Source organism: Rhagoletis zephyria, unplaced genomic scaffold (genome assembly GCF_001687245.7).
Source record: "Rhagoletis zephyria isolate East Lansing unplaced genomic scaffold, Rhagoletis_zephyria_1.1 Rzeph_scaffold_04403, whole genome shotgun sequence".
NCBI classification, from domain to species: Eukaryota; Metazoa; Arthropoda; class Insecta; order Diptera; family Tephritidae; genus Rhagoletis; species Rhagoletis zephyria.
Window position 1 is genome coordinate 7,475 of NW_016161486.1, and position 16,113 is coordinate 23,587.

At 35.1% G+C, this 16,113-nt stretch overlaps 1 protein-coding gene across 1 annotated transcript in view; it reads right to left on the bottom strand.

Annotated features, from left to right (window-relative positions):
- LOC108370691 (uncharacterized) overlaps window positions 1–16,113 on the bottom strand; it is a gene marked incomplete at its 3' end in the record, with an annotated part of 27,841 nt that overhangs the window by 4,901 nt on the left and 6,827 nt on the right. Inside the window, exons 3-4 of the mRNA XM_017626072.1 lie at window positions 6,288–6,502; window positions 5,542–5,623 (exon numbers count right to left, since the gene is read on the bottom strand). Of these exons, the coding sequence (XP_017481561.1) occupies window positions 5,542–5,623; window positions 6,288–6,502 (297 nt within the window). The remainder of the gene's footprint in view (window positions 1–5,541; window positions 5,624–6,287; window positions 6,503–16,113) is intronic.

The window sequence follows — 16,113 nt, forward strand, 5'->3', positions numbered from 1 at the left end:
ATGTGATAAGAATTTGTTTTAAATTTGAATATGTATGCTACGCACGTAAACAGAGTCTTTGATTTGGCGCTAATCTAGAATGTGGGCAAAAAAAAATTGATTGGGTGCGTGTAATTGCCAGCGGCAAAAACTTTTTTGTAAGTGCGAATGGTGCTGTAATTTTTAACCGCCTCCAAAAACGGAGGAGGTTATCAATTCGTCGAAATATTTGTTCTTTGTAGTTTAAGCTTTGTATACAGATTTCAAAATATATGTAAATTAGACTTAGCATCAGCAAAAAAAGTTGCGCTTTTCCAGCTGTATTACAAAAATATTGTATTTTAAGACTTCCACCAAAATATTTCGAAAAAGTATTAAGATTTCCGTTAGCTGGACCGGTTTGAAAATATCTCTAAAAATGGAGTTTTTTGTGAATAGAATTGTTTCTTAAAGAATTTTTTGAAAAAAATCACCTCAGATGACAAAACAGTTTAAGCTTAAACAATCTACATAAAAATATTACAAATTTTTTTCAACGGAATAATGAAATATTTGACGCTGCTTTTTTAACTTTTTTCAAAGATTTGTTTAAGAAAAACTTGAATAACTGCTCTAAAACTTTAACGACACAGACTACACACCTACACAAAAAAAAATTCAAAACCAATAGCATACTAAAAAATTGTTTATTATAGCTTAAAATTTTGTTGTACAAAAATACATAAACAGAAGTTCACAAAAGTTGATATAAAACTATTCATCAATTTAAATAGTTAACTTTTTGCTGCGTTTATTTTACGAGGAGGAAGCATCGAAAGCTTAACCCCGTCAGTGTGAGACTTTAACCAACGTTCCCCTCCCGGTACCTCCGTCAAGGATTTCGTCGGGATTATAACACCGTTTGACTGATAAGGTTATAGCTCTATTCTCTTCTTCTTATTTGGCTGTAACCGCCAAAGCGTTCCCTTCAGTGCCAACTGACACCAATTGGAAATGCCAAGTGAAGCCACAATACTTTCAGCTCATCGATCCATCGTCTGCGGTACTTGCCGGCGGCAACGCGTAAAGGCTCGTAAATCTTCCGCAAAATCATTCTCTGGAATACTCCAAGAGCCACCTCATCGGATTATTCTGCGTCATATACCAGCACGGGCATGATGAGTGACTTATAGAGTGTGGTTTTCGTACGTCGGGAGAGCACTTTACTCCTAAATTGCCTACTCAGTCCAAAGTAGTACTTGTTGGCAAGAGTGATTCTGCAATGGATTTCGATGCTGTTAATGCTGGTTCCCAAGTAAACGAAATTCTCCACTTTCTCGAAATTATAACTGTAATCAGTGACCTGGGTGCCAAATCGCGAATGTGCTGATTGTTTGTTTGATGACAGGAGGTACTTCGTCTTGTCCTCGTTTATCGCCAGACCCATTCACTTTGCTTCCTTATCCAACTTGGAAAAGGCAGAACAGACTTCGCGGCTTTTGTTACCGATGATGTCGATGTCATCGGCATAAGCCAGCAATTGTACGCTCTTGTAGTAAATTTTTCCTGCGCGGTTCAGTTCTACAGCTCTTATTATTTTCTCCAATATCAGATTAAAGAAGTCACATAAAAAGTAGTTGGCCTGTCTGAAAGCCCATTTCGTGGCGAACGGTTCGGAGAGGTCTTTCCCAATTCTGGCAGAGCTGGTGGTATTGCTCAACGCAATTTTACACAGCCCTTAGAGTTTTGAGGGGTTGCCAAATTCAGACATAGCGGCGTATAGGAGACTTTTTTTAGTGCTGTCGAAAGCGGCTTTAGGTGGTGTAATTTCTTTGTAATTTTTTCGTAGTAAAGTTTAACTAATGATTTAACAATAATTTTAAATAGATATATGAGCAGCCTCTAATATGCTATTTTTATTATAGAAATGTATGTACGCTATGTGTTTTCTGCCAACTGCTGTAATTACTTAAGAAGTAAAACTTCTTGGCTGTTCACCAAACCGGTCAATAGTTTTATCAACAATCTCAGATTGGTTCTGTGATACAAAACTTTTGATGTACGTTTAGAAAGCACAAACTTAAGGACAAAGTAATAAACAATTAAACTATAAAGTAATAAACAATTAAATTTAAATTTATTTATAGTTTACCGTTCAATCCATTTGCGCTCATTGTCGACTACAGCCAGGTTTTTACCCTTTTTAAAGGGAAGCGCTTTGAAGTTAGAGAGAATAACTTGATACCGAACCACATATCCACTTTTTAAATCAATTTACTAATTATTTTGTTAGCATTGAGTGTATAATTTGTTATATAGTATATATATGTAAAAAAAAATTTTAGGTAAATGGGGGGGGGAATTATCGAACGAGCATTTCCTGGTACTATTTTTGAATATCTAGACAAACATTTGGAAGTTAGGGGAGGGGGATCACCAATTTCTCCGCGAAACGCCCACCATATTCCTTTAAAAATCATACTCCAATTTTACGAACTTTAATAAACTAAATTCACAATTGCTAAGAATCGATTGGAACACGCTATTGACTAAAATGGATACCACGAATGCCTTCACCACATTTAAATCTCGTGTTTTTGGTGTTTGCGTGGATCTCATCCGCACGTTCACTAGGAAACCCTATAAATACACAAAAAAATGGTATACAAAAGAGCTGAAACGTCTAAAAAACCTGAAGAATAAATGCTTAAAAAAATTAAAAATTCTGGGCATACATTGTACCTTGAGCGTTATCAGCGTTACCGTAAGAACGTCGACGCCCCCGATAAGCGTCTTTATGATAGGTACAATAAAAATTATGAATCGAACATCAAAAATACCCCAAAAGCTTTTTGAAGTTATATCACGTCTAAATAATCAGGTTCTGGCATTCCTTCCTCCGTCTTCCGTAATGATAAGCATGCAAGCTTGTTGATCCCGCTAATCTTTTTGTTGAGTTTTTTGTGCCAATTTCGTGTCCGATGCTGAGCTACCTTTCGATGGTAGTTCCATTTCAGACTCGGCACTGTCTCTCGGTTCCCTCCTTGTAACCTATGAAGACGTTAGAAGAGGCATCGAATCGCTAAAATCCTCTAAACAAAAGGACGCCGATGGACATTCGGCGATTATTTTCAAAAAGTGCTCCTCCCTGATTGAGCCGCTAACACTTATTTTCAATAAGTCCTTAACATCGGGCGTTTTTATAGATGACTGGAAAAGAGCATCCATAACACAGCTGGGCAGCGTCTGCCCGGCGGGCGACTGCGCGGCATATTGGCGTATACATACACGCTCTGCTTGGGATGACAGCGAAAGCTTCATTCAACCCCACGACATGTTCGCACACACACAGTGACATTAATTGCACGCACACTACAAAAATGCTGTGCCGAAGCTGCCCACCTCTGATCTACATATAAATCCAAATTTTAAAAGCGGCATCAAGAACGACGTAGGTAATTATTGACCCATCTCGAAATTATCAATGGTCTCTAAAATTTTCGAGATTGTTGTTAAAGAGAATTCACGATTAGTGGTCTTATCTGCTGTAACCAACACCGATTTTTCAAGGGTAGATCCAAAGTAACAAACCTTGCTGATTTTGCGGAAGACTGTTTCCACTGTGTTTACACTGGTTTTTCGAAAGCTTTCGACAGAGTTTCAAAGATTGTTAGCATCCAAACTTTCGGCTTTAGGATTCCATTCCACTTTCCTTGAGTGGATTAAGTCCTATCTTAGTAATAGGCTCTGTGTGGTTGCCATAGATAATGTCTCCTCCCAACCTTTTGTTGCATCTTCTGGCGTATCCCAGGGCAGCATCTTAGGACGTTTGTTATTTACATTATTTATAAACGACATCGGCACTTGTTTCGCAACTTCTAATTTCCTGCTATATGCAGACGATCTTAAAATGTACTCAATAATCAAAAACTTGCAAGACTCCTTTGTTCTTCTGTCGGAACTCGATAATCTTATGTCGTGGTGCGCTCGCTATCGTCTTAACTTAAATGTTAATAACTGTTCTCACTCTTTCTTTCCGATAATGCAAATTCCTATCTCAACGAGCTATCATATCTCTGGGGTTTCCCTGAAATATGTTGCCGAGTTTAAGGACTTGGGTGTATACTTCGATATGAAACTCTGCTTCTCAACGCATATTAATTATATGGAATGTTGGGTTCTATCCGGCGTAACAGCTCTGCGTTTACGGATCCGTACATACTGAAGTTGCTATACCCTACGCTGGTAAGATCTAGGCTTGACCATGCTTGTTTTATTTGGATACCATATATTGCCTCGCATGTAAGCCGAATAGAGCGAATTCAAAAAGTTTTCATCAAATCGGCTCTTCGCTCACTGAATTTCAGTGAACCTATATCACCTTACGAATCTCGTTGTCAGCTTTTGGCTTTAAATTCTTTATATACAGGTATGCTTTTCTAGCTTGGTTTTTTTGTTGCAAATCTTATGAGCAGCTCCGTCGATTGCCCAATCCTACGCCATTCTCAATTGTTCTACGTGGAGGCTTCTAAGTATAATTACGCTAAATTTGCTTCATCCCAAGAGCGCTCTTAAAGTTAAATAATGTTCCAAATCTTGATCCAGCACTACCCGATGCAACAGTCCGTATCCTGTTATTTAACTACTTTAACTAGTATTTTAGTAAACTTGTTCAGTAGTCAGTATGTATATATTGTTCATTTGACTAATATTATATAAATAAAAATAAATAAATAATTCAACATGGAATGGAGCTCGTTTATCTTACCTTCCCCTTTCACACTTTGAATGAGCTTATCTGCAAATAAATAAAAAGGCTGAAAAAGTACCTTACCAATGATACCAATGATAAGTCTAAATTGGTAAGGTTTTGGTTGAGTTATTAAAGTTTTTCTTAAACCAGTCTTTGAAAAAGTTCAAAAATCTCTTTGATATGATTCCGTTGTAATATTTTTTTAACTGTTTTTATGCAATTTTTTAAGCTTAAACTGTTTTGTCATCTGAGGTAATTTTTTTTTTCAAAAAATACTTAAAACTTATTAATAAAAAAACTGAATTTTTTGAGGTATTTTCAAATTGGTCCAGCTCACTTAAGTTTTAATATTTTTCCGAGATATTTTGGTGGAAGTCTTAGAATATAATAGATTTTATAATTCCCGTGGAAAAACAGTCCCGTTTTTTATGTATAGGGAGTAATACAGTCTAATGTACATATGTATATTAAGAAATATTCTTCATTGTTTCTGATGCCTGAAAAACTACTTTCCGGTTGCTGTAAATTTTATTGAAGAATATTTCTTTTCCTTTTCCTGAACGTCATTTTATATGAATTTTTAATTTTTCTTGATATGAGGCATTTCATGTCACCGCGGCCACATCTATGCCCAATTATAGCCCATAATTTTTACTCCACTTTTTGTTAAGATTTTCGCATTTTGAATAAAGAAAAGGACTAAATTTATTGCGAAAAGCACCAAGTTGGCAACAGTGGTGAGGATGTTCCATGCATGTTTCTTTTACACTATGCTGCAAACATTGTACCTTAACGCAACACAATCTGTGCTATTGTTGGTTCGAACCTACCTGCTGGTGTGATAGTATAAACACACGGCTCACTCTGGTCGCCAATTTCGTTGCTGGCCCAGCACAGCAGAGTGCCATAGTCCTGCAAAAGAAAAACCGAATGAGAGAATGAGAAATAAAAGGCGTAATGAGTGAGAGAAAAAGGTGCAAAGAAAATTGCGCAGAGGGGAGCAAAATTTATTACTATGCTTACATGAAGCAGGTATTTATACATATAATCAAATTTGCATGTCAGACCGAACAAATATGGGGTAGGCGCTAAACGACCTACTGCCAACGAATTTCCTGCAATCAGTCGGCTAACTCTGACCCCCAGCTGTTTGGCGGCTTTGTTGGCTTTTACTGACCCTGCTGCTATTGCTTTGGCTGAGTTTGCGTTCATTGAAAATTCAAAACCTCAATTCAGTCGGAAAATTATGCGAATCTATCGGAAAAGTTATGATTTATTGCCCCACACGAACAAGCATAGACTACCATACTGCCATGTGTTTGGGCACTTGCTTGCTTGATGGTGTAAATGTCACGTGAAGACTACATCGCATTTTGTCTGCTGCAGCAGTAGCACGCCGAGCGCCACATCATAATTCATGCGGCTGACATTCGATCAACTGAACTGAACCGGAAAGTCAGGCTCACACTCAGCTAACCAGTAAAGCAATCATCTTGACAGTACTCAGCAGCTGCTCTTCCACGCGCAATTCATCTTCTCAACCAAGCCTTCCGGCCGTTGCTATCTTCGCACTTACATTCTCCGTCATGGGCGTGTAGTGTGCTATGCTTCTTCCTCGATCCACCGCTATGAGTGATGCTGGTATGTCAATAGTCTCGCCGATTGATGCATTGAATTTCCAGATGTATGTCGCCTCCAACGGATTCGCTTCAATTTCGCAGGCAATTTTAACCATTTCATGTCGACCGGAACTGTAAGCAAAGCGTTGGCTAGGCCGGCAAATGGGCGCAACTGTGAAGTAGAAGAGCGGAAAATAAGAAAAGCGTTAAAAGAGTGCACATTAAAAATTACAGGCGGCAGTTGCAAAGTGGATTTGTATGCTAGTTTAAGAATGATTGTCAGCGACTGCGTTAAGACACTTGAGTCGGGATGTCTGTAAGTAGTATTTAGCAAGCGGACTACTTACGGACCAACATTTGCATAATTAAATGAAAACATTGACGCAAGTTTAATTTCTCCTTAAATGCAGAAATCAATTGGCAATTTCCCTTTATCCTTTTTTGCTTTCTTTTCACTTTTTGCTCTCAGTACTTTTGCCTCTGTAATTCTGCCGCTTGCCATTATTTTAATTTCAAGTCTGTCATCGAATGATTGATTGACTTTTTAAAATGATTTTTCTCTGGAATGGCAATTTTAATTTGCTTATGCACCCACGCATGCGTATTCTCACACATGCACACTTACATATGGCCCATATGTTATATATGTGTATGTACATATGTGAGTATGTAAATGCTAACGATAAAATTCATACTTCACGCCTTTATATTTATTCAGAAGTTACTTACATATGAACGTACATATATTATATACGTCCATATATTATATCTACATAATTGTACACAAACAAGTTTGAAACTTTGATATACATATCGATGGTTGAGTGGAAGATCGACCTATCTCGGCAGCCAGTTCGAAAACGCGCTATCTCAGAAATTTTTTCGAACTCGCTCTATCTCAGAAAACTTTTCAAGAACGCCCTACTTCTGAATTTGATTGGAAAACGCCCTATCTCACAATTTGGTTGAAGAACGTCCTATCTCAGCTTATTTTCGTTTGAGATAGGGCGTTTTTGAACCAAAATCTGAGATAGGACGTTATTTAACCAAATTTTGAGATAGGGTGTTTTTTAACAAAATTCTGAAATAGGACGTTCTTGAAATGTTTTCTAAGATAGGGCGCTTTTGAACTGGCTACCGAGAAAGGTCGATCTTCNAAAAAAAACATAATTAGCTTTAAATAAATTTTGAATAATTATTTTAAAAATCCGCTCATGACTTATTGTTTGAGTTTTTGATGTTTTTTTGATGAAGTGTGAAAGAGCAGCGGAATAACTCGGAGTTTTCTTGCAAGTCTTTGGGGCTTCAAAGAGAAGTGTTGTTGAAATGACCTTAATGGAGTGGCTTTTTTGAGTTGATTTAACTCAAGCGTTTTCGCGGCCCCTCTGTGCCCGACCTATTTTTATGAAAGTTAAAGGGATTGTAGGTCTAGGCGGCATGAATGCACGTGCAGCATATTTTGCCAATATGATGCACAGTTCCTTATTTATAATAAAAATAACACGTTATATATTCCTTTCTTTAAAGTGCTAAACTTGTAATAAAATTTATTGAGAAACAAATTTTTTTTTCGTCTTGTCATGAACTTTAAATATAAATTCACATATGTATGTATATATAGCTGTGAGTAAAATAATAGCATAAAAATTCAAAGCATGTTGTTGGCAACTTATGTTTATTTTTACTGTGTATGCATATTTCCCTCCACAGGGGGGGGTTTAAACCCCCAACCCATCGCCCCCGCATATGTACGTATGCAGACTAACAAATTGGAGGCGATGCAAATCTGTAGTGCCTGTCAGATTCGTTCTAATTAACGATATTTATTCAAACACAAAGCATGAGTATAAGATAAAAAATAAATCATATCTTTTACCAAGAAATTATATAATTGAAATATTTTAAAATTTTAGTGCCAATATTTGTAAAGGGTACTTATAAATACTTATGTACGCATATAATTCGCATAAACGACGACATACATACTTGCATATTCAGAATTGTTAAAGCAATTTACAGCTGCCAAGTATCCTAATTGTTTGCTAAAAATCTCTTTAACAATCGTAACTATTTGAGTAAGCCCAAGACCACAATCTAGAATATGTGTATGAAAAGTATGTGCGTTGATGTAGAATGCGGAATAATGAAACAATTTAAAATATACAAAACTAAATTGTCTACGTCACGAGCAAATGCCAAATCAGGATACGATAAACAATTTGCCAGACTATTTAGTACCTATGTACATACAGATGTATAGTACTCGTACTTACAAAATGCAGTACAGATTTCCTATTAGTTGCTGAAAGGCGGACAAACTGGGACGAAATGAAATCAGGTACATAGAAAGCAACTAACCAGAAGGCCATCGATAAGAAGGGTGTCAGCAGTCAACCAGGCAGGCAATAGCAAGATTGTCGGACAAAACAACTTTGGATAGCCAAAATGACAGACGGTCTTGGTTAGATGCTCTTGCACATTACTAAGCGCTTATAATAAGTACTACAAGTGAAATGTGTACCTATAAATGTACGATTCTGGGGACATATAGTGCATATTGCTTTGAGTATATTCGTGCGAAAGCAGCCCTGGTTATTATCACGCGGATAACTACCAGCAACACTCTGTGACTTCGGTGATAATTATTAAGTTCGTGTTTAAGTGTAGTTTGCTGTGTATACATACATATATATGTGCGTTTATGTGGGACATCTTGTTCCAGCACTGCAGGATTATAGGCTAAATATGTACAACAAATATATTTGAATGGCTGTTCATTATTTGAGACCTTTTTTGAGAGCTTCTTGCTAAATGCTGAATAATTTAGTACAATTCCTAGAATCATATATGGCAAATAGCACTGAAATCACAGCTGTTCACTCTGCAACTACCTTCAGCTTATATTTGTATTGTGTAGAATATTAGATTAGACTGCCTCTCGCACTATAAAAAGAAAAGTTAATTTTAAAGCTCACTGTATATTGAAACATTGCATTCAAATTTACATATAGTAGCGTCTAAAATAAAGCTTTTCATTGTCGGTTTTAAATTGGTTTACAACTAAGAATCATACATACATACATACATACATCAAAAACCCATAATATAAATGCTTTACATTAGACACAACTATAAATTTTAATGCAACCTTTAAATATAAGGTGAGCTGTAAACTAAAGGTTACACGGGAAAACGGCCCCTAGTCTATTTCATAGTTTCCACCAAAATATTTTGTAAAACGTTGAAAATATGTGCTCCTAAAAAGTTAAACCTCTCTCCTTTGAAATGGGCTTAGGCACTGAATTCGGGCAGAAGGTTCTGGCTCAAGAGATAAAATCTACCAAATTTTTTTAATTTCTTTGCAGAAGCAGCAACTTTCCGAGGCATCTTAATGTATTTCTATATGGAAATTATGTGTGTATGTACGTTCATACATAGATATCAAAATGCAAATATTTATGTATTTAGTTGTATATTCTGAGAGCAGTTTCGAATCTATAGGCTTATTCATAGCGGTGTCGTAGGTGTCGTAAACGGCTAAATATAATTAAGGGGTTTGCGAGGTACCATAAAATCCTTTTTATGAATTTTTACAGTGTTAAAGAATAATTCGTTTTAGTTTTAAGTCCTATAAAGATTTATTTAAGCTTTTACAGTTTACGACATACAACAATACGACACTTACGACACCGTTATGAACACCCCAAATATATTTAGCTTTACACATCGCCACAAATCTGTATTTTATATATCTATGTACATACATATGTTATATGCGTGTATACCTCTGAGTAATGTTTTGGTGCATTACATCCACGTATTTTTGATTTCTACGCACACTTAGTTTTTATGCCGCTCAAACAATAGGAAATCGAAAAATTCATTTAAACTAGCATCCGAAGTTGCTCGTGGCTACAAATCGATGACTGGAAAAGTCTACAACTAATTGGCTACGCTCACTTAATTAAGGAAATATGCATCTGCATGAATGTGTTCTTAAATGTAAAAGTATTTTCATGTAGCATAACTTTTGCAAATAATTTGCTTGTATGAATAATAAAATTTATGTGCACATGAGTGAATATACATACATATATCTATGTGCATATATGTACACACATATCTACATTCCAAAATGAATTCAATAATTTATTTACCTGCCCTTAAAGAGTTTATTTGCGAATATATTTAAGATTTTTAGCATTGAATGCATACCTTTCACATGTATTCGATTGTAAAAACATAATTTTAATGTCAAGTTAGCCATGGAGCCTGATGATATATGTACATAAGTATGCATATGTATTAATGGTTTGTTGGCAGCTTTAAATTATTATTTGTGTTCCACCTTAAACTTCATATACAATCGATCTTCATTTTACGCGTGATTTTTAACCTTCAAAGCGCCCGGAATTGAAAACTCACGTAGACGGTCGGAAGTCTAAATTTTTGGCTAGCGTTAATCTGTAGGGAGAATCATTTAAATATTTGAACAAAACACAGTTACACTGTTATACTTGTGTTAAATGCTGGCGAAAAAAATTTACTTTTATACATTGAGCAGCCTTTACCGAAAGTCTAAGTGTGAATATGTGCGTCGCAAACTCGCATTTTGTTTGCCAAACACAAAATTCGTCTGCATAACACCTACCTAATCACGCACGCAAATACATGCGTAGGTAATTATAAAAAAAAAAAATGTTTCGACACACAGACATCAAAAAAGTTGGGTTTAGTAACTTGTCATTAATATTACAATGTTGCAAAACACACTTATATACTATATACTCACGAAACTAAGATCCAAATTTATTAAAACTGGCTTTCTAGCTTTTCTCTCCGACGTCAGTATCTTATTTTAAAGGACTTTGAATCCTTAAGGACATGAAAAATTAAAAAAACTATTAATAAAATTCAGTTCAGACTTTTTGTCCTGATTACGAATCCGTAAGTTTAAATTTCCCTCAGCTGCAGATTGATTTTGAGAAAACCGCGTCTAAAGTGTAACAAATCGAAGTTTTTGCAATATTTAAGAAGCTCTAGCAAAGAAGCCAAAGGTGATAGAACCTTTCACTTAGCCCTAAATTAAACGAAATGTGATTGAAGAGCGCTATATTTCAGAAATTTATTGAAAAACACTCTATCTGAGAATTTGGCTGAAGAACGCCCTATCTCAGAATTCGGTTCAAAAGCGCCTTATATCAATTGAAAATACATTGAAAATGTCCTGTGCTGGGCGTTTTTGAACCGAATTCTGAGATAGGGCGTTCTTAAAAGAAATGCGGAAATAGGGCGTGCTTGAAAAGTTTTCTGAGATAGGGCGTTTTCGAACTGGCTGCCCAGTAGGGTCGCTCTTCCACTCAGGTATTGATATGTTTAACATGCACTCATACAATAAATAGTTCACAAAAGTTGATATAAAAGCATTAGTCGATTTAAATAATTAACTTTTTATTGACCATATTTACTCCAATGTGCTGGTATGTATAACGCAAACATACAATAATGACACTTTGCAAATAAATTTCCATTAGTAACACTGTGTGACAGCTAAACTTGTTGCAAGCAAAAAAGATCTGCATACTTAGAATATTTAATACACCCTCAAAATTTGAACTTTAGGTCAAAATGCGTATGGTGCGCAGACCAGAGCATAGGCGGGATTGGCACCAGCCAAGGCAAGTGTTTCATTTGACTGATGCCCCATTCCGGTATTCTCTGTTATGACATGGGTAGTAGAGCGGTGTGGAGGCTGGGGGTGTTGGGAGGTTAACTGTTGCTCGCAGGGGCTTCTTGGAGCCGTGCAGGCTCTTCGGGTGCTGGTGCGCGAACTGGTAGCCGTGGAGGCAGGAGTTGCCGTTTGGTTTGAGCAATAGGTGGCCCAAAGCCTGTAGTCCACTCCCTGTGCGAACTAAGGCCATGGCTGCCAGACTTTTTTTTCTCAAAATTCAGTACTTTCGGCATTTTCAGCGCCAAATAATCAGTACTTTTTAGTAAACCTTTGTTTAGGCGCAAAAATTGGACAAACACACATATAAAAACAAATTTCACATTTTACATATATAAAGGTCAATTAATAAAATTAAATATGTAATATTTTCAACATACATATATATATATATTAAAAATCACATTCTTTTATAAATATTAATTAAAATGCATTTCCTCTAATATTTGTGGAGTTTGTTCCATTTTGACTAATTGTTGGCCGTATTACTTTTTAAGAATACTACAAGAAATTACCTGAAATTCATTTTAAAACTCAATTTTGGAGCCAACTTTTCTGTAATCTGGCGGCAATTGAAGCTACTCGTATTAACGCTACTTCGGAAACAAGTTCTTCAACCCTTGAGGTTAAAACTAGAGATGCCAGATCAAAAAAAAAAGATCTTTGAATCGATTCGCAACACCGATTGATATATTCTGCCAAACAACGACTTTTACTTTATTTTATTAAAGAAACAAAACACTGCCGTCAGACTAACACTAAAATTACAAACATTATTGTAAGTAATTTTTAAAACATACATTGCTCATAACGGTTCCAATATTCGGATTTGTCCAAAAGCCATCAGGTAGCTAAAAAACCATAAATATTAAAAAAAGTGAGATAAGGGTTTTCTATATTAAGTTAATATGAGCATTCAATAAAAACTTAATAATTTTTTAGCCCTACTTAGGAAAATGTTAAATTTTTTTCGACTATTATTTTTTTTGTCACAAAAGAGAAACAATTTTATGTTGCATTTCAAAAGTAACAGCTTTTTTAAAAAGTGTATTAGGCATACACTAACCTAATAAAGCTTACACGTAAACAGATTTTTTTGCAATACAGAAAATTTTATGTTCGCTAACTACACATTTCACTCCTCAATTACCTTTTTATAAAAAATTTTAGTATGCAGTTTATAGCACATTTTCTTCCATGCAAAGTATGATCCACAAAATTTGTATATGAAGAAAATGCCTAGCACCTACAACAAAAGAAATGGCTAAGAATCAGTAGCTTGAAAATTACACTTTATTATACTAAAATTGAATGGGCTACAAAACAGCATACCTACCCGAAATTTTCCCAGAAAATATTGTTAGCTTATATACTGCCAGTCATTTGTATAGTTGCAGCCTTTGTTGAAATTAGTGAATATTAAACAATCTAAGAGGCGGGGAGTGTACATATACTATGTATATCAATGAAATATTCATCTATTAATAAACTCATTAAGTCGGCAAAATAAAGCCTTTAAAGTGAGTCGACATTGCATGCTCATGAAAACACTCACTGAGGGGGCCATGATTGTTTTATAACGAAGAGCTATTCCCCAAAGGCTTGAAATGCTTCAATTTTTTTTTTCAATATTATTTTGCTCCAATTATTTTGCTTAGATGTAATATCTAACCAGTTCCGAGCAAAAATATAATATCTAAATAGTTTGTGTAATTTTAATATTTGCGGCATTTCATCATCGATTGCTTTAATAAACACCATGTACAATTTTGTTTATTATTTAGGGATGCAAATTTTGAACAGTAACATCGATACATCGATGTTTCGATGCATCGGAGAAAATAGCATCGAGGCTAAAATACATCGCCAGAGAACTATCGATATATCGATGGTTTCCGATGTTTTAAAATTTGTTAAGTTCTAGTCAATTTTAAAACAATATTGAATACTTTAATAATTATAAATGTATTTTCCTCTATTTTGTTATCCTTTCTATAGCCTTTCTATAATTAGAATCAAAATGCATACCATCGTAAGGTCGTTCGGTTCTGCTTTAACGGTTAGGTTATTACACCGTGCAACAGTCAATTTTACACACGAAGAAATCAGAATATTCACAAAACTAGGAGCCAAATATAGTATAACTCCGTTTTTAGTTTTTCTCTCTGACGTCAGGATTTTTTTGAAAAGGACTTTAAAATTTCTAGAATATGATTGAAAAAATTATTCAAAAGATTCGATGCAGTGTAGAATAACAATATGGCTATCGATTAAAAGGAAAAATCCTGTAGAATAGAAAAATTAATTAATTTTGGGGTGTACCAGGACGAATAAGCATTGAAAATGTCCTTTTAAAATTTTATCCTTGAATATCCTTTGAAATTTCCAATATTTATTTTTAAAAATATATGTCAAGAACTAATGTGTTAACTACCACATCCTCCAATTTCGTAGTTCTAGCTTTATTAGTTTAGATAAAAAAATTTACACTTCTCTTTATAAGATATTGATAGTTACAGTATACATAAATGAAGATACTGGAATCGTTATTTTGGAACAATGTATGCGTTCTAAAAGAGCAAACTTACCGTAGTTTTGAAAGGACATTTTCAATATTTATTCGTCCTTGTGCAACAAAGGATTACATTTTTTTAATTCTACAGAATTTTTCCTTTTAACTGATACCCATATTGTTACTCTATAATGCGCCAAATCTTTTAAATAATATTTTTATTCAATCATATCCTGGAAATTTCAAAGTCCTTTAAAAAAATTCTGATGTCAGAGAGAAAAATTAAAAACGGAGTTATACTATATTTGGCTCCTAGTTTTGTGAATATATGGATTTTTCGTGTGTTTTAAATTTTTTTTGGTTTTTGTCGCACGGCGTTAGCATTCAGAATGAAGCCAACAATTTTATTGAGCTTGGGCCGTTTTTTATGCTAAATGTTGCAGAAAAGCAGCAATAATTTACAAAGGGAAAAGTTACAGCTGCTATTTCGGATATCACCACATCTGATCATCACTTCTTCAACCGTGGTCACTTAGGAGATGTGGTGATCTCCGAATTAGCAGCCGATCACACTACAGAACCATGCCACTTAGCTTTTCGAATGGCTACTTTATAAGTTCTTATTTTAATTTAAAAATAAACGGTGATGATTTAGGTATGTATGTATGTGAATACATCGGGTTAAGCAATATTAAAAGCTTTCCTAGATTGGTTTGGAAACGTTTTTATTTCAGAAGGCAAGCAAACTAGTAAAAGGGGAATGGAAAATGCCTAAACTTGTATGAATAAATATATTTTTTCATCAAACCATGGTTTAATTTTTAACTCCACTATTTTGGTGATGAGTTAATTAAGGTCTATCACGTCAAATGTCCAAGGCGCACTGAGCGGTAGGAAAATTCGAAAACTGGTTTCTGNTATATTTGGCTCCTAGTTTTGTGAATATATGGATTTTTCGTGTGTTTTAATTTTTTTTTTGGTTTTTGTCGCACGGCGTTAGCATTTAGAATGAATCCAACAATTTTATTGAGCTTGGGCCGTTTTTTATGCTAAATGTTGCAGAAAAGCAGCAATAATTTACAAAGGGAAAAGTTACAGCTGCTATTTCGGATATCACCACATCTGATCATCACTTCTTCAACAGTGGTCACTGAGGAGATGTGGTGATCTCCGAATTTGCAGCCGATCACACTACAGAACCATGCCACTTAGCTTTTCGAATGGCTGCTTTATAAGTTCTTATTTTAATTTAAAAATGAACGGTGATGATTTAGGTATGTACATATGTGAATACATCGGATTAAGCAATATTAAAAGCTTTCCTAGATTGGTTTGGAAACGTTTTTATTTCAGAAGGCAAGCAAACTAGTAAAAGGGGAATGGAAAATGGTTTAATTTTTAACTCCACTATTTTGGTGATGAGATAAATAAGGTCTATCACGTCAAATGTCCAAGGCGCACTGAGCGGTGGGAAAATTCGAAAACTGGTTTCTATGGATTTTCCAAACATATTCATATGTTCTACTTATTTTTTTAAATTTAT